We start from the raw sequence: 23,906 nt of genomic DNA on the forward strand, positions 1-23,906 counted from the left end.
AATGAAGTAGCATAACAATAAATAAAGAGGTGTAGTTAAAATATCATGTGATAGGGGCGCCTGGGTGGCTCAGTTGGTTAAGCAACTGCCTTCTGCTCAGGTCATGATCCCGGAGTCCCTGGATCGAGCCCCACATCGGGCTCCCGGCTCAGCGGGGAGCCTGCTTCTCCCTCTGACCCTCTCCCTTCATGCTGTTTCTCTCTCCCTCCCTCTCTGATAAATAAATAAAATCTTTATAAATAAATAAATAAATAAATAAAATATCATGTGATACTGGGATATTTCTAAATATCTCATAAATAGGGTATGCAAAGTTTCTAAATACAAGGTTCTTAAGTTTTAGGTAGGAAAGTTTGGAGAAAAGTTTTAAAATATAAGAAATCTCAGTTTGAAGCTCAGCAAATCATAAAGGAGTTATTTCTTGGGCCTTTCTCTATGTTAGTAAGTAATGGTGACCTTTTTATGAAGAAAAAGGACATGAATGTCAATGAGAATTTTTTTTTAAAGATTTTATTTATTTATTTGAGAGAGAGAATGAGAGAGAGAGAGCACATGAGAGGGGGGAGGGTCAGAGGGAGAAGCAGACCCCCTGCTGAGCAAGGAGCCTGACATGGGACTCGATCCCGGGACTCCAGGATCATGACCTGAGCCGAAGGCAGTCGCTTAACCAACTGAGCCACCCAGGCGCCCTCAATGAGAATTTTTAAAAGAGAGATTTTTTTCTAGAGTTTTCCCCATTTATGTTCATTCATCAATAGAGGAAACAAAAATAAACATTGGAAATATTCCACTGATTTTCTTAGACAGATAGGAATGATAAAAATGTAGCCTTGAGTATATGAATTTTGGAAGCCTATTGAATCTACCTTTCCAGACATAAGTTTATTTAAACTTTTTTTAACCTTAATTTTGGCTGGCTCTGCCCTTGTAACGATGAAATTCAAGCTAAGGTTTTGTAATTCTCTGTACTGTATCTTTCATAGCATTATAATGTTTGTCACAAATTTTACATTCCAGCAGGAAAAATAATGGAAAATGAGCTTTTTTTCTTTCCCTCTTCACTTGAGGACTTAGCATAATTACATGATTGGGGTGATAGAGCCAGAAAAGATTCAATAAGAACCTTAGACTGATTCTGGCATTAAATTTGGATGACTTGCCACTCTGTCAAAAATATTTTTTATTTTTATTTCTTTTTTTCTGAATATTTTGAGTGCATATTCAGACACTGGATATACCATCTTTGCAAAATGAAATAATGATGACTGGAAGCTGGGTACACTAACCTGAGCAATGGATATCCAGAAGCATGAATGAAATCAAAGGGTTGGCTGGGTGGAACTTTCCACATCATGGCAGAGAGCATCCTAAGCGTGGACAGTGCTTCCACATATTTTATTTTCTGTGTTTTCTTCAAGAACATCCATCAAAAAAATAAATGAAGCTTACTCAGATGGAATGGTTTAGGAAAAATCATTAAGAATTTAAGACAGAATAGGAGTGGTGGAGGAGGGGGATGGGTGTGGTGGACTGGGGAGTTTTCTCTTTGATTTGTGGTGATTGTAACCTTCATCTTTCTCATAGACATTTGATTTCATTTAACTTTGCCTTCAATCGTTTTGCATCTTCATCTTTTCCTTATTTCTGTTGTCATATCACTGAACAAAGAGTGCTTTAAGGATTTATTTAGACAGTCATCTCATTCCGAGTAACATAGCCACGTGAGGGGATTTATGCATGTGTTAATGCACATAGGCATTTATGAGACAGTTACTAGGAATAATTGTATCAGCAATTTCTCTGTTACTTTTGACCTAAATAGAGCCTGCGCCTTTTTCCAGACAGATAATTAGCTCTGCTGCTTCATTTCAAAATTACATTTTTTTCAGCATAAAACAGTTTCATCTAACTCTGAATGCTTTTGTTCATATATGTCCATGCACACACACAGATACACACACATTCGTTCCAAAAAGAAATTTAATGTATACTTCAAACAATGGTAGGTCTGAGTTGCTAGTTTAATTTGACCAGGCTGTGAATGCAGGATAAAGGAATGAGACTAAAATAAATTGGATACAAAGGCCATTGTCCAAGGCAAGGTTAAGGGTAAGCAATAAAGGGGTTATGGTACATTTAAGTTCAAGAGACCAGTGAAGATGATTAGTCTAAAGCAAACTGAAGATAGTGGAACACAGCATACAACTAATTCCTGAATTTATTGTAGGAACATGTGGAGTTTTAAAAATATGCAAATTCCAGGACCCACACTAAAGACAACTACTGAATCACATCTGTTGAGTCAGAACTTCTGTAGGTGAAGCCAATGAGTCCTGTTTTTAAAAACTGTATCCATATGTTTCTGACATAGCCAATCCAGAGACCTCCCAGAAATATTAAGAACAATAGTTAGAGCCATTAACGAGCAGACATCTGTTATTTAGAAACGGCCAAGGAAATACAAATATCAGAAAGTGGGACAAAGGAGATTTGCTAGCTACCAGTAAAATATCACAGATAGAAAAAGGTACAATTTGGGCGCCTGGGTGGCTCAGATGGTTAAGCGACTGCCTTCGGCTCAGGTCATGATCCTGGAGTCCCGGGATCAAGTCCCATATCGGGCTCCTTGCTCAGCAGGGGGTCTGCTTCTCCCTCTGACCCTCCCCCCTCTCATGTGCTCTCTCTCTCATTTTCTCTCTCAAATAAATAAATAAAATCTTTAAAAAAAAAAAAAACAAGAAAAAGGTACAATTTATTAGTCAGATCTTGTTAGGTTATCCTGTAGTAACAAACAATCCCTGATTCTTAATGCTTTACAAAAACAAACGTTTATTTCTTGCATGCATTAATTGGGTCAACAGTGTATTAGCCGTGACTCTCATCTACAGATCTTCATTCTAGGATCTAGCCTCTCCTGGGATATGTCCTTATAGCAGAGAGAAAGGACTCGCTGAACCACGTAGTGTCTCTTAAAGCTTCTGCTCAGACATGACAGAACGAATTTTTCATTCACATTCCATTGGCTAAAACCAGTCTTATGGCCAAACCTGACGTCAGTGGGGTAAGGACAGATCATCCTCCAACAGGAAAGCATTGCAAGTTACATGAGAGTATGTGAGGACGCAAAATCCTCTGCAAATACTGGTACAGCAGTTGTGGTGTCTGCCACAGAGATCTCCCTTCAAGAGAGCTTGCCATGAGGAATGCTGTTTGCCAGCTACCAATAATCCAGTGGTTATTATGGGGAATTTGTATTTTCTGTCGCTGTAATTTTGGGCTCTACAGGTTAGAGATCCTATTCCCTGAAGGGGGGCACACTCCTTCTATAAGACAGAGGAAGGGTTCCATTGAGCAACAAGTCATAGCTGGCTCCTGGGTAATTTGAACTCCCTTGTAGTGGCCAGCAGGCCAGAAGACAAGTCTCCATTGAGGAACAGCTCTTTGATCCTGATAAGCAGGAGGAGGCAGGGCTGCTACCACATGACGGGGTAGAAAGAAAAATGTGTGGAACCCCTTTTGATACTCCCTTGCCCATTTGTGATTTTGAAATGCAGTCCCATGCAGCAACCATGGCCCAAGGAGGGTTTGGTTACCAGGGGTTCCAACCTTTCATGGGAGGGATTAGTCTCACCACCAGGTAAGCCACTGAGACCAGCAGAGGTCTTAGCTGACGGTGACAGTGAGGTGAATTTAGAACAAATGGCAGGGGGGCGACAGAGAATGAGTATTGGTTGCAGCCCCTGTATGAACTGCAGTGATGAGGGCTGTAGTTTACTGTTCTAACTGATCCCTTATAAGATTCCCCTCAGTAAGAGTCCTGAGGAAGCCATGAAACAGCTGTCTCCAAAACCTGTAGGAGAAGAGCGTCTGCTGAGGAAAAGGGGTGAATTGTGACAGCCATGAAACCCTGTGGCTCAGATCTTCCTCAAGAGAAACTTCTCTAAGGACAGCAGCTGAGAGCCACCAACTATAAAATCTTCAAATCTGTGGCAGCATTTTAGTCAAGGTCACTCTGTCCCTAGAAGGTTCCTCACCAGTAGCTGAGCATGATGTGGTATGGGACCTGGCTATTTTTGCCCAATGTGCGAGTCCTTTCTGGACAATCTTGGTGTCTGACTTCCCCTATTGGGCTGGCAGAGAATTTTCCACAGCGTGAAGCTCTTCCAATCCCACTTCTCTTTCCTTTAGCAGATGTCATGCTACATTGTGACTTGGGGCCTGCCCTGCTCCCTCCCCATCATCCCAGGCATCCTTCTCAATAAATCTCTCACATTTTCTTTTTCTTTTTTTTTTTTTAGAGAGAGACAGAGAGCCTGTGTGAACACACACACAAGGCAGGGGGGAAGGGTAGAGGGTGAGGGAGAGAGATAATCTTAAATAGGCTCCATACACAGTGTGGAGCCCAATACGGGGCTGGATCTCAGGACCCTGAGATCATGACCTGAGCCAAAATCAAGAGTCAGACACTTAACCACCTTACCCACCCAGGCACCCCTAAATCTGTCACACTTCTAACCCCGTCTAGCTTGGTGTCTGCTTTCTAGAGGGCATGAAATGACTCGTGTGGGAATAATCATACAACCAATGAAACTCAGAAACCAAAGGAGAGGGAAGAAAAAGCTTAAAAACAAATGTGCGACCCCAGAAATAATAAATGCCTGGGAAAATAGGGCACCCTCTTGTTTCAGACTGAGCATTTAAATGGTGGTTGGGGAGGTAGGACCAACTCCACTGTGGGAATACTTGGCTGGAAGTGAAAGTTACGTGGGCTGAAGAAAGCAGAATCTTTTTGCAATAAGACTCTAACACTCAAGATAGATGAAGCCTGACACATCTCATGTTATAAAAATAAAAATAAGTTTCATAATCCTGAATTTAAACAAGTATGCTTTTTCTCACACAATGAAGACAGTGTTGCAAGATCTGGTTGTACATTAGATTTCCCAATATAAAACAAACACCAAAAAGTATTGTTTAAATCAAAGAAGGTTATTTCCCAGAGTAATTGATAAAATATTTGTGAACTTCTACCCCAAACAAATTATCGGCTGAGACACAGGCTTGGATATCTGTTCTCTGGAGTCATTGAATGATGAGCTCCCTCCCCAGTTCCATCATTCAGCAACCAAACAACAGTAGCTATTGATCCCTGAGACCATTTCCCTATCTGTTAAAGAGTAGTACTGGGCTCATGAATTGCTACCAAGTTTACCTGAGATACTGCATCTAAAGCTCTTGGCACAGAGTCTGACATAAAATATGCACTCAATGATTTTAGCTTTAAAATTCCTACTTTTAAATCCTGTCCTCCTGAATTTTGCTTATGAGATCATCATTTGCCTGGTAAGACTGTGTTTTTAAAAGCTGTAGATGCCATGTTACCTCAAGAAACTGCATACAAAGTCAAAACAAAATCCTACATTCAACTCAAGGTATCAAGATAATCTAGACAAATATAGTCCTCATGCTCTCTTAACTTCCTCCAATACTTGGTTCAGTTTTTCAAAGCACCCGTCGATCAGGACAGACAAAGGCCTAAACAAGAACTTCAAAACTGCTTTGACAATGCTATTCGACAGAGATTGTTACTTGTCTTGCTGTCTTCTTGAAAATCCATCAGCATTAATGTTTTGCATCTCCTTCTGAGAACTGTCGCCTTTCAGAGACAACAAACACAACCCCTTAGAAGGGTGAGCTAGCAAGGTGAGATGTCAACTCTCAAAGTGACAGAGGCATTGCTTCTGTGTGTGATGTTGAAGCCAACATGCCAATATTTCATAGCAGAGCCTTCCTTGAGAACCACTGGGACAAAAAACAGAATCCCATTCCAGAAGGATTCCAGATAGATAGATAAATAGATAGATCCATAGAGGATAGAAGATAGATGATATAGATAGGTAGATAATAGATAGATAGATAGATAGATAGATAGATAGATAGATAGATAGATAGATAGATAGATGATAGATAGAGAGAGAGAGAGAGAGAGATAGGTAGATAGATAGAGATACATACATACATACATACACATAAAGTCTGGGAATTTGAAATGCAAACTGAAGGGTCATCTAGGAGTTTCTTGCTTGGATTTTATTTTTCTGGAACAATTCTGTGAAGCTGATCTCAAAACTTTATCCCTAACGCTGATGCACAATCTAGTATATTTCTACCTTCGCAAACTTCTGAACCACCTGGAATTTTTTATGTTGGTTCTTCAAGAAGATATAGTTATTTGATATTAGGAAAGGGACAGATTCAATCATAAAGTAAATGGGGGGGAATCTGAAAGAGGAATGGAGGCTACGGCTGTAAAGGAAATAATAAAATTTGCCAGTGGGTAAGTTGACTACCATCATTCATTAATTATTCAAATCTTTCATGTCAGGCATTTTATGATGAATACAAGGAAATTAATATTCAGACTTTACTCATTAAAATTATGACTTAAAAAGTTTGTATTTGATCCTGCCTCCCTCTTGCCTTCTCTTCAGATACACAAAACCAGATGCTGAAGACCCCATGCTGTCCACTCGCCCAGAGGGAAGCCTGCTCCAGAACTCCATCCTTTTCTCCTTCAACATTGGCCTCTTCTAGGTATCATTTCCAGCTAAAGCAATCTATGTACAAGAAAAGTTGGACATAAGATAAGCCAAGAGGTTAGTGTGTTACATTTTTTTTTTCCATTTTGACAGGTAATACAACTCAGCCAAACATCAGATTTTGAGAGGCATCATTAATTATATTTTTGGCAGATGAAACTCATCCCAGACCCATTGTGCCTTTGGGAGTACAAGGGGCTGTTTACATTCGCTCACCTCAAGCTTCATGCTGGCAGGTATCCTGCCTTCTTGTTCCCTGCTAGAGTCACTAGCACGTTGTAAGTGCTCAAACACATTTGTTTTGTGAAGGAAAAATGAATAAAGGAAGTAAGTCCACCATGAAGATAGCCAGATAGAGGGCTTAGGTAGGGAACTCGGTGGAGTTTTGTCATCTGTGCTTCTCAGCGATCCATTCTCCCTACTCCTGGCAATGGAAATTCCTGTGTGGAGACCAGTCTTCTTCACTCAGACCCAGCCAATCAACCACTAGATCCCTGTGACCACTAAGACTATTGTAGGGATGGACAAATGCCTCACGTCTGTCCAACCAGAGGAAACCCTGGGCACTGTGTGATCCCAGACCTGCCTCATCCCTCTTACTGCCATGAAGGGAGATTGGTTGCACCAGGTCTACGGCATTGTGGAAGACCTGGATCTGGTTATGCCTGCAGCTAGGTCAATCCTAGGACCCTTCAGTTAAATGAACCACTAAATTCCACTGTGTTGAAGTCAGTAATAGTTGGGTCTCCCAATACTTGCTTTGGAAAAAGTCCAAAGTGAACCAGTAGAATGAAGCAGTTACTACATAAATGCTATTGGCTATCTTATGTCAGAAAATGCAGTAACGTCATTGCAGAACAAGAAATGAATGTATCATATTTCTTTCTTGCTTAAAAATATTCTCCTGTAAGTGGGAGTAATTAACTACCTTATATATTTGCCCTATATATATATAATGTATACATATTATATACATATATAATATTTAATCATACAGTATACTTTGATGTGGAAATTTGGCTTCAGTAAAATTAAACTGTTTTCATATTTTTTCCAAATTGTTCACTCACCATCACCCTTAATGTCTTCTCTGAGTCTCACTTGCTCATTCAAAGCCATAATCTGTGAATTTCTTGCCTTAGGCTCAAACATTTATTCTCAGTACTTCTTATCCTCGGTGATACCTATTTTCTACTTTGTGTCCCTAACACCTTAACTCTCTTAGATCTTTTTCAGACATTAATTTCTTGTGTCTGGCTATTTATTGATGCTTCTTGGATCTCAAGGTCAAGTGTTAAAAATGGAATATTTACACACTTTTTTGTTAACTGCTGTGGTGAACTATTATAGAAAAGCAAAACAAAACTGTTTTAAACAAAATAAAACAGGAAAAAAAGAAAACTGTCCCAAAGAGATGGCATGCAATTTCCATTAGCTCCAGATGTTATACTTGAAGTTGATGCTCTTAAGCATCAAATATGTTATTTCTCCTTGCTAGACTATTTGAACTCTGCCCCAAATTTGATACTTCAGAAAGAATATGAGATACATAATCAACCACTGACTAGCTCTCTCATTTTAGGTAGGAGGCACATAGTTACTGAGCCTCAATTACCTTTACCTTTGTAGTGATAGAAGTACACTTATAACACTTTCTTACAACAACAAAGTTGTTATAAGAAATTAAAATGAGATAAAAATTTCAAAGTCACCTAACAATGTGGCTAGTACAAGCAGAAGCTGGACAAATATTAATTTGCCTTCCCTAACTTCCTGGTTTGACAGGCAACTCTGTATCAATTTTTATCTTTCTGTACCCAGATACAAAATAGACATCTTAATGATCAGTTTCCACCCCATTACACCATAAAGGAAAATATACTCTAACTATATCAACGCAATTTGATTATTTCTCTGAGTGGGCTTTGGCAGTAATTGTCAGACAATATAACTCCAAATCCAAATTAGGGGGGAAAAAATAGAGGGGCTCCTGGGTGGCTCAGTCATTAAACATCTGCCTTCGGCTCAGGTCATGATGCCGGGGTCCTGGGATCGAGCCCCGCATCGGGCTCCCTGCTCAGCGGGAAGCCTGCTTCTTCCTCTCCCACTCTCCCTGCTTGTGTTCCCTCTCTTGCTGTGTCTCTGTCAAATAAATAAAAACTTAAAAAAAAAAATTTGCTCAAAAGCGAAGGAAAAGGAACAAAAATAATTTTTTCTGCCATAATTATTGGTTGGGTATAATACAGAGTTTGGCAAATCTATTGAATGGATTTATGGTTAGTTGTTGTAAAACTTCATAATAATTTAAGATTTTTATGAAAGTTAGGGTTTAAGGCAACCGTGGCTAGGGAGTTATGCCTGAAAAACAAATATGACATTTTTTAAAAGATTTTATTTATTTATTTATTTATTTATTTATTTATTTATTTATTTATTTATTTGAAAGAGAGAGAGAGAGAGTGGCAGAGATAGCAAGACAGAGCACAAGCGGGGAGGAGAGGGGGAAGCAGGCTCCCACTGAGCAGGGAACCTGACGTGGGGCTCGATCCAGGACTTTGAGATCATGACCTGAGCTGAAGGCAGACACTTAACCGATTGAGCCGCCCAGGCTCCCCAAATATGACATTTTTTAAAAAGATTTTATTTATTTATTTGTCAGAGAGAGAGAGCAGGGGGAGTGGGAGAGGGAGAAGCAGGCTCCCGCTGAGCAGGGAGCCTGATGCAGGGCTCGATCCCAGAACCCTGGGATCATGACCTGAGCCGAAGGCAGACGCTTAACGACTGAGCCACCCAGGCATCCCAAGTATGACATTTTTTAATCACAATGTACATATTGCCAAGAGTTTGAGATTGATATTGCTGCCTATTAATTTGATGCTTAGTCATAATGATAAGTTATAGGATACAATAATAAATGAATAATAATTTAAAAATAAAATAATAAAAATAAGGGAAGTTAGAGCAGGGAGTAGAGAGATTTCTTTTTTAACCTTCATCAAAGTTATAATGCTTATTGAAGAGTAGGCATAGAACATTCTATGGAACATCTTTCAGAGACTTATTTTTACTTAAGACATGACAACTGCTTTTAAGATTAACATATGTTATTATCTATGGCACTTTGGAATTTAAAATTAAAATATTTCTTATGTCTATACATAAATAAGACTTCTTTGCTCCTTAAAGTATCATGGCTTGAAGAAGAGAGGGTCTATGGAGAATTCAAATCAAATCATGATATTCAGATTCAGCTTAGAACATAGTTTACAGAACTTCACATCGTGGGAGATCTTTTCCAAAAATTCAACCAAAGACAGGGAGGTTCTAGAAAATATATTTTTTGTGTGTCTTCAAAACTGACATAAGCTTTGAATGTGGTTTGAGAACATGCCAAGTTTTTACAAATGAGTTTAGCTAACCATATGTGGCTCATTTTTTCAACCTTGAAGTGGAAGCTAGAAATGCAGAATGTTAACATTTAACGGCCTTGAACCTCCTGAGCAGAAGGGGCTAACTTAATACCAGTTTGAAGTATAATAATTGGTTTGGTATAATTTTTATAGAGTAAGAAACCACTCTGTGTTGAGGCATTTAATTCATGTACTCACTATTTATTCAACAAGTATTCCAAGTACCTACTCTTTAGCAGTGACCAAAGCAGAGTGGTCAGTGTCCTTAGGGAAGCAGAGCCTACTGAAGCAGATGAGTTCAGCACCATGTGGTCAGATGTGCTTTTAGAGGAAGTATAGAGCTAGGGCAATGGAAGAACCGGCCGTGAGGCCCTAACCACAACTGAGGGGCTGGGAAGTCCCATGGGAGGAAGTGGCTTTGCAGCTGCTCCAGAGCATGAGTAAAACTTAATCAGAAAAGGGAGAGAAGGGAGAAGAGAATTTGTGTGCTGACAGTGGGGATCTAGAGAAACTGAAAAATTATGGAGGTGTTTTGGCAGAACTTGATCAAAGCTGTTTGTCTTGTACTTCCAAAGGCTAGGACAATGCCTGGCCCAAAGAGGGTACCCAAGAAATATTTATTAAATAAATGAATGGAGAAATCTATGATTGGAAAAGTTTGAGAGTAACTCGTAGGTTTCTTAAGCACCGGGATGCATGATAGTATGTTTCAATGATAGTCTGCACTATTTCCCCCTTTCCTTGAATTGCCATTTTCTTAATTTATGATGAAGGATAAAGGAAAATCTGTGAATCCTCAAACGCTATTAATTCCTGTGCTTGTTATAAGAGTTAATAATTTGAATTCAGGGATCAGCTCCATCCCCTCCTCTCCATGTCCACTGGCCTGCTATGGTTTAGATGTTCACCATTTCATGGCTAAATTAATGCAATTGCTTTTTAGCTGATCTTTTTCCACGGTGCTGCCAGATTATCCTTGTAAATGCAGATTTGCTCATGTCACTCCCTATATTAAAACTCTTTGATAGCTTTTCCATTTCTTCAGACTAAAAATGTGAACTTTCATGTAACACTCAAGGTCTTTCAAGATTCGGATCTTATGCCAAGTCTCCTCTGCAACATTTTCCCTCCTTGATTTTAAGACTATTCTCATATAACATGATCTCACCTTCACTTTGTTCCGGATTGTTAATTCTAAGGTAAAGTTCAAGACCAACCACATGCCAAGTGTGGCAATGAGTCTTGAGGAGACAAACAAGTTAAATCATGACCTCAGCCAGCAGTCACACTGCCTGAACTTCTTCCTTTGGCTAAGTCATATTTTAAGACCTAATTCAGATGTGGTTTCTTTGAGGGAGGCTCCCGTTATCAGCCAGTTTTGTTTTTTTTTTTTAAGTTGAACTCAATGCCTCCCCTGTGGGCTCTCATGGGGTTTTGTACTTCTCCATAGCATAGCATCTCTTTTATGGCACTCAAGAGTTGTCATCTGTGAGATGATCTCCTCTATTGGTCTGTGAACCCCTTGAAGGATAGACCCTAAATTACTTGCAGCAAACAGAAAGTAGATAGAGATAATGGAAGGGAGGGAAAGATATGACCCATATTTTCAGAAACTTTTCTTTAATTTTTTTTGAGTTAGGCATTCTTAAACTATCATTGGAAAGAAAAAAGCTGAAAGGACACTATGAGACTCAGCTATGATTATCCAATAATTATTTTCAATGTTAAAACAAAATGGAGGCTACTAATAGCTACCCGTCATATTGTTTGCAGATAATTTGGTTGCCTGAGATAATACAGTAAAAGCCTCTAAACTTTTATTTAACAAATTCCTGGGTTAGATTCCTGGGTTAGATGTTTTAACCTTGTAAAACATCTTCATTTACAGACATAGCATTCTAAATATCCATAGCCAATAGGCTCACTCTCTGGCATGTCCACACACTTATGTTCTGGACACTGAATAGTCATTTTATGCTTTTAGAATCAGTTATGTTCGGTGTCAAACCTGCTTATGTCAACTGTGCTTTTTGTCATAATTATATAATTAAATATTATATAAACCAAAGAAATATGAGTGTGAACAGTTCGTGAGAATTTCTCTGAGAACTCTGTTGAAAAACTATGTTGATTGGGGCACCCGGGTGGCTCAGTCATTGAGTGTCTGCCTTTGGCTCAGGTCATGATCCCAGGGTCCTGGGATCGAGCCCCGCATCAGACTCCCTGCTTGGCGGGGAGCCTGCTTCTCCTTCTCCCACTCCCCTTGCTTGTGTTCCCTCTCTCACTGTGTCTCTCTCTGTCAAATAAACAAAATCTTAAAAAAAAAAAAAGAAAAACTATGTTGATTGCTTTGAAGATGCTCAATAAAAAGAGATTTACTAAAAAAAATGGTCTAGTTGGATATGCTGAGATTAGGGTATATCTGTTAAATCTAAAAGGACTCTGAACTGTGTTTTTTTTTTCCAAATGTCTTTAGATTCTGGCTCCACTTTGAAGAAATTTAAACTACGTTAAAAAGTGAAAACTAATGGGTACATTTTAAGCATGAAAGTTTTACGGAAGTCCAATTAGGGAAAATTCACAGAAGTAAAAGACTCTATTGCAAAATTTGGTAAACAATGTGTATATACAAACTTAAATTTTAAAAAAGAGTTTAATAGGTGCTTATGCATTTTTCTTCTTAAGATTTCTCTAATTATTTTTTACATTTTGTTTAACAGTCTCAATTATATTAGTTCTTCTATATTCACATTCTATAAATAAATGAACTAGCAAAGAGCCTTGCACTTAGGAGAGGCTCAGGAAGTCTCAAAAATATGTTACTTTCATTCCTCCCACTTCCCGCCAAAATTACTCAAGACTCAAAGATAGTTGATTCAAAGGAAGTTATTTTAGAAATAGTCATTGACCAATAGAAAAAACAAATTTTCCTGGAAGTACAATTGTATACAGTCAAAAAAAATAATGCAGAATGTTAATTTACTCACAGAAAATTATTTAAGCAATTACATTCATAAGTCATTTTGGAAATGGAGCCTGGAAGGAGAACACACTTGACTAGTGGTGACAGTGTGTAAAGCAATGTTCTCAATTGAGGAAAGAGCTAGACCACTCAAGAAAGCAGCAGATGCCATGCTCTTCAGTACTATTTCAACATATTTTTTCTTCCGAGAAGGTACATATCAGTATCTGGGTACCTAGTGAGTTTCCCAGCCCAGATCATCATCTATGACACTGACATCATCACTGAAAGCTTCTGATAATGTGTGTAAAACTAGGAAAATATATACCCCATTTTCCAGAGGCTGTATTATCTATCACACTGGCAGAAAGGGTTTGATAGAGCCCAAAGTTACTTCAGGGATGAATTTCACAGCCAGAAAAATGGGTTTTCCCTGAATCTATAAAACTTCCAGGTCCATAGCCACCTATTCATTTACCTTCTAGAGGAGAGATGACAAGATTTGCCAAGCGAAAGAAGACTGCAATAAAAAAGCTTTAATGTCAGCTCTATCTCAAATGTAAGGCATTCACCCCTCCCAAACATTTGTAACGTGCTCTTCTCTTGATCATGGCATCTTAAAATTTAATGGAATGATGCTCTAAATTTCTTAAGGAAAAGGAGATCTCAAAAACTTTGTAGAAAGTAAGTCTAGATGCAGAGTATTTGAGCACAGTGAAATGCCACTTGTAAAATATCCTGCTCAGTTCCCAGAAAAATTTTGCAGTTTAAATAGAGTTACGGAGTGAAAGGGGAAAATGTACTTTTGAAAGACCAAGAAATTCTAGACATGCATTTACAGAATAATTGTGGAAGTGATCTATCAATGAATAAAAATACAGTGCTCTTGTATCTTCCATATCAGGCCAAAAATCATCCAGTGTCTTTCTAAATAATATTTTTAAATTATCTGACTGAATGCAACTGAAAGTTAACCTTGTTAAAAGTGAAGATGATACTCTACTTACAAATGGTACAAACCTCATAGTGACTATTTCAAAGCTTCAAGACATCCTGGTTTTTGTAAATTCCTACCTAGACCCTTAGCAGAACACCGCTAAGTCTGTTTCACTGAGAAAAGTTTTGCTCTTCAACGGAAGGCTCCTTGCTCCTACTTAGTATCTTCACCAACTTCTTGCCCCTCATGTTTCAGTATAGGCCAAGGTTCTGTTTCCACATTTCTCCTTTTTCTGATAAAAATATCATTTTTAAAGACTTGAATGCTCTATCCTACTTATATGATTTCTAAATCTAATATTCCACTGTTTTCTGCACTCTGAGACCTATCTTTGTTCTCTCTCTAAAATGCTGGATATTTCCAAATGGATATTCCTTTGACACTCAAAGTCATCGTTAAACTCAGCATCATTTCCTGTTCCCACTATTGAAACTTAGTCTTCAATAGTATCCTCAGTCTATCAGTCATAGAGAACAAAGCCTTTCAAATAATTTGACACTGAGTATCTTCTTACATGCATAAGTTCAACTGGTCAACAAATCCTTCCTCTTCTCCCTGGATCTCCCGTTTTCCAACCCATCTGCAAGGCTCATATTAACTTTCAGTCTTGACCACTAAGTGATATTCTTAACTGGATTCTTTATCTCAGTTTTCCTCTATACTAATCATTAACCTGAAAAAATAGTTCCATAAAAGGAATAGGATTACCTCACTTCCCTTCTTTAGAGCCTTTAGGAACCCAAAGTAGAGTCCAGTTCCTCTGTAAGGCAATTCTAAGCCTTCCAATGTAAGGCTTTGCGTGATCTGACCTGGCCTCCTTTCCAGTTTTGTCATATTACCCACTCACATAGTTCTCTCTCCTGGGGGCCCTTCCTTTTCCAACCACATCACCATTTGAAGAAAAAAAATCAAGTCCATCAGGGTCTAAACTGAATGTTACTTCTTCCCTGAACCTTTCCTCAATATACTCACGTCTTAGCTTGAATCAATTTCTTTTGTATTATTTGTCACTTTCTGCCTTACATTATAGCCATTATACACAAACATGAGATTCTGGAATTTTTGAAGATGGGGATCAAACTCTGTGCATTCCTTTTTCTCCTATGGCATCTGGTATGCTTCTTCGAGCATAGAAAGTAATGTGTAAATGTTTAGGGATTTAAATTTAATTAAGATACTAATTAAAAGAAATATGTAGTAAACTATTTTAACTCATTATTCCCAGGTATATTAAAGGGTTACAACTCTCTAGAAATTTTGTCACTAAAATAAGTCTGGCAGACCAAAAATATGTTTTTTAAAATAGAAGTTTCATTTAGAAGGAAGTGAAGAGATAAAGTGAAACAGAGAGAATAAGGACATTATACTGTCCAGAAACTCCCAACTTTTAAAGAGAACTGAGCTCAAGATCCACAAGTGAATAGTCAGACCCCCCCTTTTTTCCAGGAAGTACCTACAAAGTGGGAAAAAATTTATAATCTATGCGTCTGCAGAAAAAGACACTAGAGATCACACACAGACACATAGACATACATAGATACACACAAGCAGTGCACTCACATGTTTTTTCCATCCTATTTAGGAGATTCTGTTTCTACCTCTACTCCTATATCATCCTGTGGCCACTACAGAATTCATTTATAAATAGAGTTATTCGCCTTTCAAATGGGATAGTGATACCTTAACCAAAGATTCCTCAGGATATTTGTGGGATTCAAATGAGAATGTAAAACAAGGTCAGGTTATATTTTCCTGTTTAACAACAAAAATCATTTCACCAATCTTTCTATTGAACATACCACCTTTGCAAACTGATAAAGCCCAGAACTGTACTCCTTGGTATTTTTAAAGTCCATTAAAAAAAAAAAAAAAAATACCTGCAGTTCTAAAACCCAACCTTCCATCCCTCATTCATATAATCAAAGTGACATGTAAATGTGAAGAGATACTACTTAAGAACCAAATCCTTATTCATGGATGCATTAGTCGCTCTAAATGGAGTGGCCCACATGTTGGTTTACGCCCAACAGGTTGTACATCCGCTTAATGCACACAAATGTAATAACGTGATAGATTGAAATATAGATGCTACGGAAGGCCTACACAGAAGCCAGAAGCTTGGCTCCCTGTTTTCCTAGAATGACTTTCCGGGAACAATTCACTTTCCCTGATTGGTTTCTTTCAGATGAAATAATTGAATCTAATGCTCTGTGTCAATGCAAGCACTCGTATTATTTGCTTTATGATGCAGCACTTAGGGGCCTCAGGGTCCAGCGTTAAAATTTGCCTTTGATCAAGCCTCATCCTCTCCTACACATCTTTATTCATTACAAATTAGAAGCTATTATCACAACATATTAGCAGCAGTTTTAATGCCCACAGTGCATCTTAAAATAAAAAGAAACAATTTCCTCATTATAATGGATGCAGTATCTTAGTTGGTCTCATTATAATATTTATCATCTGTTATTTGTCACATGTGAGAACACAATGAGTTGGTGCCTTACCCTAGTGAAAGATACACACCCCTCAGGGCTTACAGTTTATTGGAGAGCACATTTAAATTCAAGCTCTACCTTATTAAAATAAACCCTTCTTATGCACATCCAAGAGGACCAGGGGAATGTGACTTCATGCCTGTCTTATTGAAAATGGAGTTTCTTATTTACTGAAGAAAGGTACAATTTAAGGAGTATAATTAACTTAATGATTCCTTGGTAAAGTTCCCTACCACCACCCACCCCCCCATTTATAACTATCATTTGTGGGCACCTGTTTCAGTTTTCTCTTAAAGAGTATGCCTTGGAAAATATAAGATTTGAATCCAGATTGAAATCACCAGAAGAGATTTCACTGTTAACTCGTTTAGTTTAGAAAAAATGGAGGGTGAAATATTATAAGTTTTAGACTAAATTGGGAATACATAAGATACAGTGTTAAATATACACGCATTCCCTGGCCGCTCGATTTCTTGAAAACGTCTCCTCCAAGACATCCTGTTTCTTTCTATCGCAGCCACCACTCCTATGGTCTGACCTGGACCTTTTGATTCCCAATGCCTTCCCCTATAACCTCAGCTTAAACATCTGCATTGTTCTCTTTCTGGCTCACTACCTCTGTTTGGTTAAGCTCAAGTCCTCTTTGTCACTTTTTTGGGACCTTCTATCTACTGGTCTTGCAATCTTCTCTGTGTTCCTCCTCAGTGCTGTAAAAGTTGTCTTTCTGTACACAGCTTAAATTCTATGACGAATAATTTGTATCACTCCCTGGCACGTACCCTCAACACCCTTGTCCTCGTACTGCAGTGTTAACGTGATGAGCACAGGTGTGTCAAATGAGGAGTCATGATCAGTCAGTTCAGGGTCATAGAAGGCGAGGCTGTCATCATCACGTGCATAGTCAACCCCAAGCAACAACCAGGTTTGGTGTGTAGCCTTCTCTTCCCATCTTTCTGCCTTAGCATTACTAGGTCAGTCTACCTAAGATCCACTTAAGGGGACACTCCCTTGCTCAAATGCCCACAACAGCATTTGATTTAAAAATATTTTATAATGTGGCAACACCACACATATTCTGTCTTATTTTCTACTTCTACACCTAATCAATATCCATTCTCTGCTGATGACCTCCACCAAAAATACAGATACCTGGTTAATGAATACATATCCAATTAATTAGTTAAAGTCATAATTACTGAAGACCTATTTGGTCAAGACAGAGTGCTAAGTCCTTGTCATTCAACAGAGAACATGTTTTTCGTTCCCAAACTTGGAGCCAAGTGATCAAGATGGATGCCATGAAGAGAACAGTGAAGTGAAAGAGAAATAGGGAAGATCTCCTTCAGATGGGATAGAGTGAATAATTCATTCTTCTGGCAGAAGGTACTCTTCTCATGTCCTCCAATCCTACCTGTCTTTTAAAATCTAGCACCAATTCATTCTCCAGTACGGCTCAAACCACTCTCCCTGACAGCTGATTTCTCTAAACTTCTCTACTTCTTAAACCCACAGAAGTACAAATAGAATAGATTTCATTTTTCTAATTCATTTCATAATTTTAATTTTCTGTTCCCAAGCAAGGTAAAAGTTCCTGAAGTGGTGAGGGAATCAGTGCTATGTTTTATGTTCGTTCTTAATAGGCCCTCATGCAGTCCTGAACATTTAGTAGACTGTTTTAACAGAATAATTGACCCATTAATATTTCCTTAAAAGTCATCAAAATAAGCATATAGAAACATTATACAATGAAGCGGTTACATGAACACTATTAATTGAATTCTGCGTGATAAGCAAATACAGTGCTTTGAATTTTTTTGACCAAATTTAATGAGTTTAGATAAAGTTATTGCATTGTTTTTGGTTGGTATTATTAGTTTTTACTAATAATAGTATGAGAAACATAGGTGTAAACAATGCCGTAGTTTTCTCTTGTGTTACACTTAACGTTTTTGTAAAATCCAGGCAAACAAGACTGTCCCATAAGGATGGAGGTAAAAATGCAACCACATTGTGTACACAAGCTCTGTAAACAGAAATCAAACTATTCCACCTTTTCTTCCCACTCCACCTCAACCCCACAAAGCGTGATTAACAGGAATAGGAAATAACATCCCCCTAGACAATACCACCAAGTTCAGAATAAAACAAAACAACAAATCCATACCTTGACAAATACATGTGGAATGCTTACTTGCAAATCATTTCTTCCAAATCTCTTTTACTCTCTGTAGGACCCAGTTTTCTGGAAGGAATGGAATTTCATATCCTGATATCTGATATCTTCCTTCATAAGACACAAGCAGGCTCTGGAGCAGAAATGAATGGCTAATTGGGACAAGAAGGTGAATCCAACAGAACTGGTCACCTCCGAGTAAAGCATTAGTGACTGAATTCACACATGGGCAGGATTTGATGTGACCGAATGCATTATGGCAACTGATTCATTCTTGCCTTTTGAAGTCACCCTCAAAGTCAAGCAAACTAATACTTCCCATTTCCCTGCAGAGATACAGAGACTATTCACAGTAAATCAGGTGACAGAAACTTTGGTTCACATCCAGTTTTGTGGGGAGACACAGTCAATGAGTAATATGTCCAGCTCAATGAAAGTCGGTGACCTATGGGTCACATTCCCTCACATTAGGGGAACTGCCAGTGTTCCCACCAACTTGGATTTATAAGCTATTTTTGTTCTTGAGAGTACTGAATGCTGTCATACATTTCATGTGATGTGTTGCTGCAAACACACCTCCATTTTACAAATTAAATAACAATAACAAGGAATGAAACTAAAGAGAAGAGTTGGAAGTAAGATTAGAGAGGCAACTGGAAATATGGGCTTGATTCATGACCATCATGTGGGCTTGCTTTGAGTGGCTTGGGAAGTCAATCGGAGCTTTCTAGTTACGTGCTGGAACTGATCACACCGGCTTGGCAGAGCCTCTCATACGCATATCTTTCCAACTCCAGTGTGACTTTACGTGGGTAGCTTGAGGTCAGCCACAGTGGAAAGGTTTACATGGGGGAAATCAGCAAATGCCACAAATGAAGGTGTTTCCTTTTTTCCTGACAAAGGCAATTATTTCAACTTTTCACCGTTGTGAACAGAAGAGTGACACGGTGTGAACCAAGTTCCAAGTTAATAACAGGAGTTGGGGTGTGAGAACAAGAGAGGGAGAGACCCGTTGGAAGGGTCCTGCACTAAAGCCTTGTAAGAGACTGGAGTAAATCTGCTCTCAGGAAAAGAACTCTACCCACTGTTTTGAGAAAGTATGAAAATCCACACCTTTGTGTAAATCTCCCACTTTTTTTATGTTGGCCACACTGTACATGTTAGATAAACATGACCATAAGCAGATGCCAGTCTGCAGCTCCCAGTTTATGGCCCTGCACCAGCCCATGATTTTTCCTGACACCAGGAATGGTGCCCTCACTCTTTACCAACATACGTTTGGGGAATGCATTTTAGACACACTTTAAAAAAAAAAAAAACAAACAAACAGAAAAATTGCTATAAAAATGGGCTTATGGCAGAAGTCCCTATGTCACCCTACACCAAGGAAGCTGACAGAATGCATTGTGGAAGTAACATCTAAATTATCAGAATCTTATATAAAATATCTGTATCCCTCAAGTGATATCTTCATCACAATGTCCTTGTATAGTGTGATTATTTATACCCACTTTAGGAATGAAGGAACACAACCTGATTGGTAAATTGACTGGTAGACTCAATTTCAGAATGTTCCACTCTATGACAGTCTGTCTCTTTGTGTCATGTTGTGTAGCTTACATTTGAACTGAGGATTAAAGACCCCAGATACTTCATTTAATGAATTGGCACAGCACATGGATTAAATTAATAATGATAGTAATAATAAAATTATAACCATCTACGTTTAAGGCACTATCCTATACATGAATTATCTACAAACAGCAGTATGAATGAGGGACTATTATTGTCCCTGGTTTGAAGATGGAAAGATGAACTGTAAGGAGCCCAAGTAACTTGTCCAAGGTCTCACAGTTTGAAACTAAGTTGGTTTTGAACCAGGCCTGCCTATCCCCAGAGCTTGTGCATAGTCTTAAAACTCATGGAACATGGGGATTTTTTTAAAGAAAAAAATTCCAAGTACAGAGTCTTAGAAAATAGATATGTTGGACAAGATGGCCTGATTAAAACAGCATTGCCTCTGATGGCTCTCACATAGATGCTTCTCACAATCAACAAGCAGAGGATTAGTCACTGTGACCTGTGGGCATCATGGGGCCATTGTTCTTCCTATCACCCACCAGTTCCATGTGCCATGGACCAGCCAACACATGATGGGCACATGCACCTTCTCCTGGCTTTAACTACTCAGGGACACACTTCTGCCACTTACCTGCTCCACCCAGGCCCTAGAATTAACCCACAACCTTTTGGTCCATACCACTACCTTCTCCACTATTTCTGTCCATCATGTCCTGTTCCACAGCCAGACAGGATACAGCTTTCCCAATTTTTTTAAAGATTTTGCTTATTTATTTGAGAAAGATGGCAAGAGAGCATGAGCTGAGAGAGGGAGAAGCAGACTCCTCGCTGAGCAGGGGGCTTGGTCCCAGGGTCCTGGGATCACAACTGGAGCCGAAGGCAGACACCTAACCAACTGAACCACCCAGGTGCCCCGAGCTTTCCCAACTTGTACTACCTGAGAATATGCCTACAATGCATAACGGAAGAAAAGAAAAAAAATGGTTAAATCATGAGCTTTTACAGCTTGCAAAACCTTTTGTTGCTGTAGAGAGAGTGACATAGAATCTATGACTTTTATAGAGAAGAGGAGCCTTTCTGAGACCATACTTGACTGGAAATGTCTCCTGCCAAAAATTAAGTCTATTAGCATCTCTCATGACTTGAAACATCACTAACTGCAGAGTTAGAAGAACCCCAGCCCAACCCACTGGAGAGAAGTCATCTGTAGCAGACAACTTTGCAGTACATGCACTGGACTAGGGGGAAACTTACTAAGTTCCTACCAAAGACAAATAATTATAATAAAAACTACAGAAATACATTTGGCGCAGATTCTATAGTTAAGTCTGAATTTCAAGAAATTGCTGAGAAAGCGCAAATTCGGACACTTAAAGAACTCTGAGTTAAAACCATAACAAAAGAAAGAAAACATTTCAACACAGACAGGGGTAGTGATGGTGTTCAACAAAAAATAAGATGTGTGCATAGTAAAGGATGGTAGGACCGAGATGCCTAAGGAAGCTGATCTGGGTTTAATCAGCAATGGGACAATTCCTATGACCACAGCCCACCTAAGGAATTCTCTAGCTCTTTAGAGAACAAGTTGATTGAAATTTGAGTCTTGCATTGTATGTTATAGAATATGTTACTTGTTGCTTATATATTATGCTATAGGTAATAAATTATTTGCAGTACTCCCTCTGTAGTGTGGCAGTTTTATTTAAACTTCTTTTTTGGTCTTTTTAAAGTACTGTTTTAAGAATTTGGGGGGCATCATTAGAAGGGTTGTTGGATGGACTGGATCGCATTCAAAGACTCTAAGACTTGCCCATCTTGATCCTCATTCTGTCCCCACCATCTTGTGCATTACTTGGAACCTGAATACCTTCAAAAAGTGCTGGTTAGGGGCGCCTGGGTGCCTCAGTCGGTTAAGCGTCTGCCTTCGGCTTGGGTCATGATCCCAGGGTCCTGGGATCGAGCCCCGCATCAGGCTCCCTGCTCCGCGGGAAGCCTGCTTCTCCCTCTCCCACTCCCCCTGCTTGTGCTCCTGCTCTCGCTGTCTCTCTGTCAAATAAATAAATAAAATCTTTAAAAAAAAAAAAAAAGCACTGGTTAAATAATGGACCAAACAAATAATCTCATAAAAGTAGTCAAGAGAGTGATGCTCCAGGTGGGAAAATTTAAGACTCAATACCTCTTAACAGTAACTCATCATGTGACTCATTAGGCAAGTATCCAGGTGTATTTAAGGTTGTCTTGGCTAATAGCAAACTTTAGGACAAAGTTTGGCAGGTCCACATTTAAGAAAAGACGAAGGAAAAACAGGATTTTAATTTACATAATTAGTTACCTGTGTCTTATCAAGGCCCAAACTGTCCAAGTTTCCTGACAGAGTAAACCCTGTATAAACTCCCTTTTTAGTCTCTGGATTGGTAATCCTGGTTTGGGATTATCAAATCCAAGCAACAAGCCTTCCTTGGTCTACTTGACATTTCTTTCACCCAGCAGACTTCACTGTAGAACAGTAGGTGCTACTTATAAAATTTAATTTACAAAGAAAGTCAGGGAGATGTATTTACATCTACAAGGTAAATCCCCAATCTTCCTTGAAACTTATCTTTCCCTTCATTTAGCAACGAGCATCCTGGATCAATGCTCCAAAGCATTGTCCGTAGAGATGCCCTGAGCATTTCTCTTTAAAGGATAATGATTGTGGGCTTCATGTGTGGTTGTTAAGGGAGTCAAACAAGAGTCTTTGTGTTGTAAGTCATCAAAGGGATACCTATGGGACAACATTGCATGTTGAATGGTTTAGAACGGAACAGAATAGAATGAAAATTGAAACTCAGAGCTAGAAGCTGTCCTAAGTCCCTAGAGTATTAAGTTTCTGTTTCCTGAAGTGCTCTGACAAATAGAAGCCCCTCTAATGGGCGGTATGTGAATTAAAAGAGTTCTAGGAAACTTACACCATTAAGAACAGTCAAGTTAAAGACAGTTCAGCAGGTTTCTTAACTGCAAGTCACGAGGATGAACAACATGCAAATGTGTACTATGACCATCCAAGAAGCTTTCACGGTTTAGTTTCCCAAACTGTTTCACTGAGAATTACACAAAGCTATGAGCATCCTTTGGGGAATGGACCTGTAGTTAGTGATTTTCAAACCTGGCTGCACATTGGATCTACCTGGAGAGCATTAAAACAATGGTTGTGTCAGGATTCATCCCCAGAGAGATCTATTATTTGGTCTGGGTCGAGGTACCGGGCAGTGGTATTTAAAAAGTACTCCAGGGTCTCACAATGGGCAGCCAGGGTTGAGAAGCTTTGCACTGTGTGAGTTCAACCCCAATGCTTTGGAGGTGAGGAAACTGCTTACCTACATGCCGAGATCCAGGCTGCATAACCCCCACAAAATCTGGGGATTTGAGAACATGGCAAACACCAGTCCCCGTTTCATCTCTAAAATGGGCAATACATTATTTATCATACTTTTAATAAGAAAAGAAAACAGGAATCTATTGTTTTATTTTGTGATTCATTACTAGTTACTGGTGAATGGGACAACTCATGTTTGAAAGAAAAAGAGGAAGCTCTAATCTATGAGGAAAACAACTGTTAAAACATAAGTATGATGTGGACTTTGGAGTAAGTGTGCAACTGAGTGAGTGAGACTTTTTATTTCAGTTGAGAGCTGATGTCACTAGTC

The 23,906-nt window shown here is 38.9% G+C and overlaps 1 protein-coding gene across 1 annotated transcript in view; it reads right to left on the reverse strand.

Moving 5' to 3' along the window:
- NYAP2 (neuronal tyrosine-phosphorylated phosphoinositide-3-kinase adaptor 2) overlaps window positions 1-19,011 on the reverse strand; it is a 168,963-nt gene extending 149,952 nt beyond the window's left edge. The window contains exon 1 of the mRNA XM_035006993.1: window positions 18,631-19,011. Coding sequence (XP_034862884.1) covers window positions 18,631-18,644 — 14 coding nt within the window. The 5' untranslated portion in view covers window positions 18,645-19,011. The remainder of the gene's footprint in view (window positions 1-18,630) is intronic.
- Window positions 19,012-23,906: the final 4,895 nt, after the last annotated feature.

The sequence above is a fragment of the Mirounga leonina genome, unplaced genomic scaffold, assembly GCF_011800145.1.
Source record: "Mirounga leonina isolate KUSES-001 unplaced genomic scaffold, KU_Mleo_1.0 Mir_151, whole genome shotgun sequence".
Classification (NCBI taxonomy): domain Eukaryota; kingdom Metazoa; phylum Chordata; class Mammalia; order Carnivora; family Phocidae; genus Mirounga; species Mirounga leonina.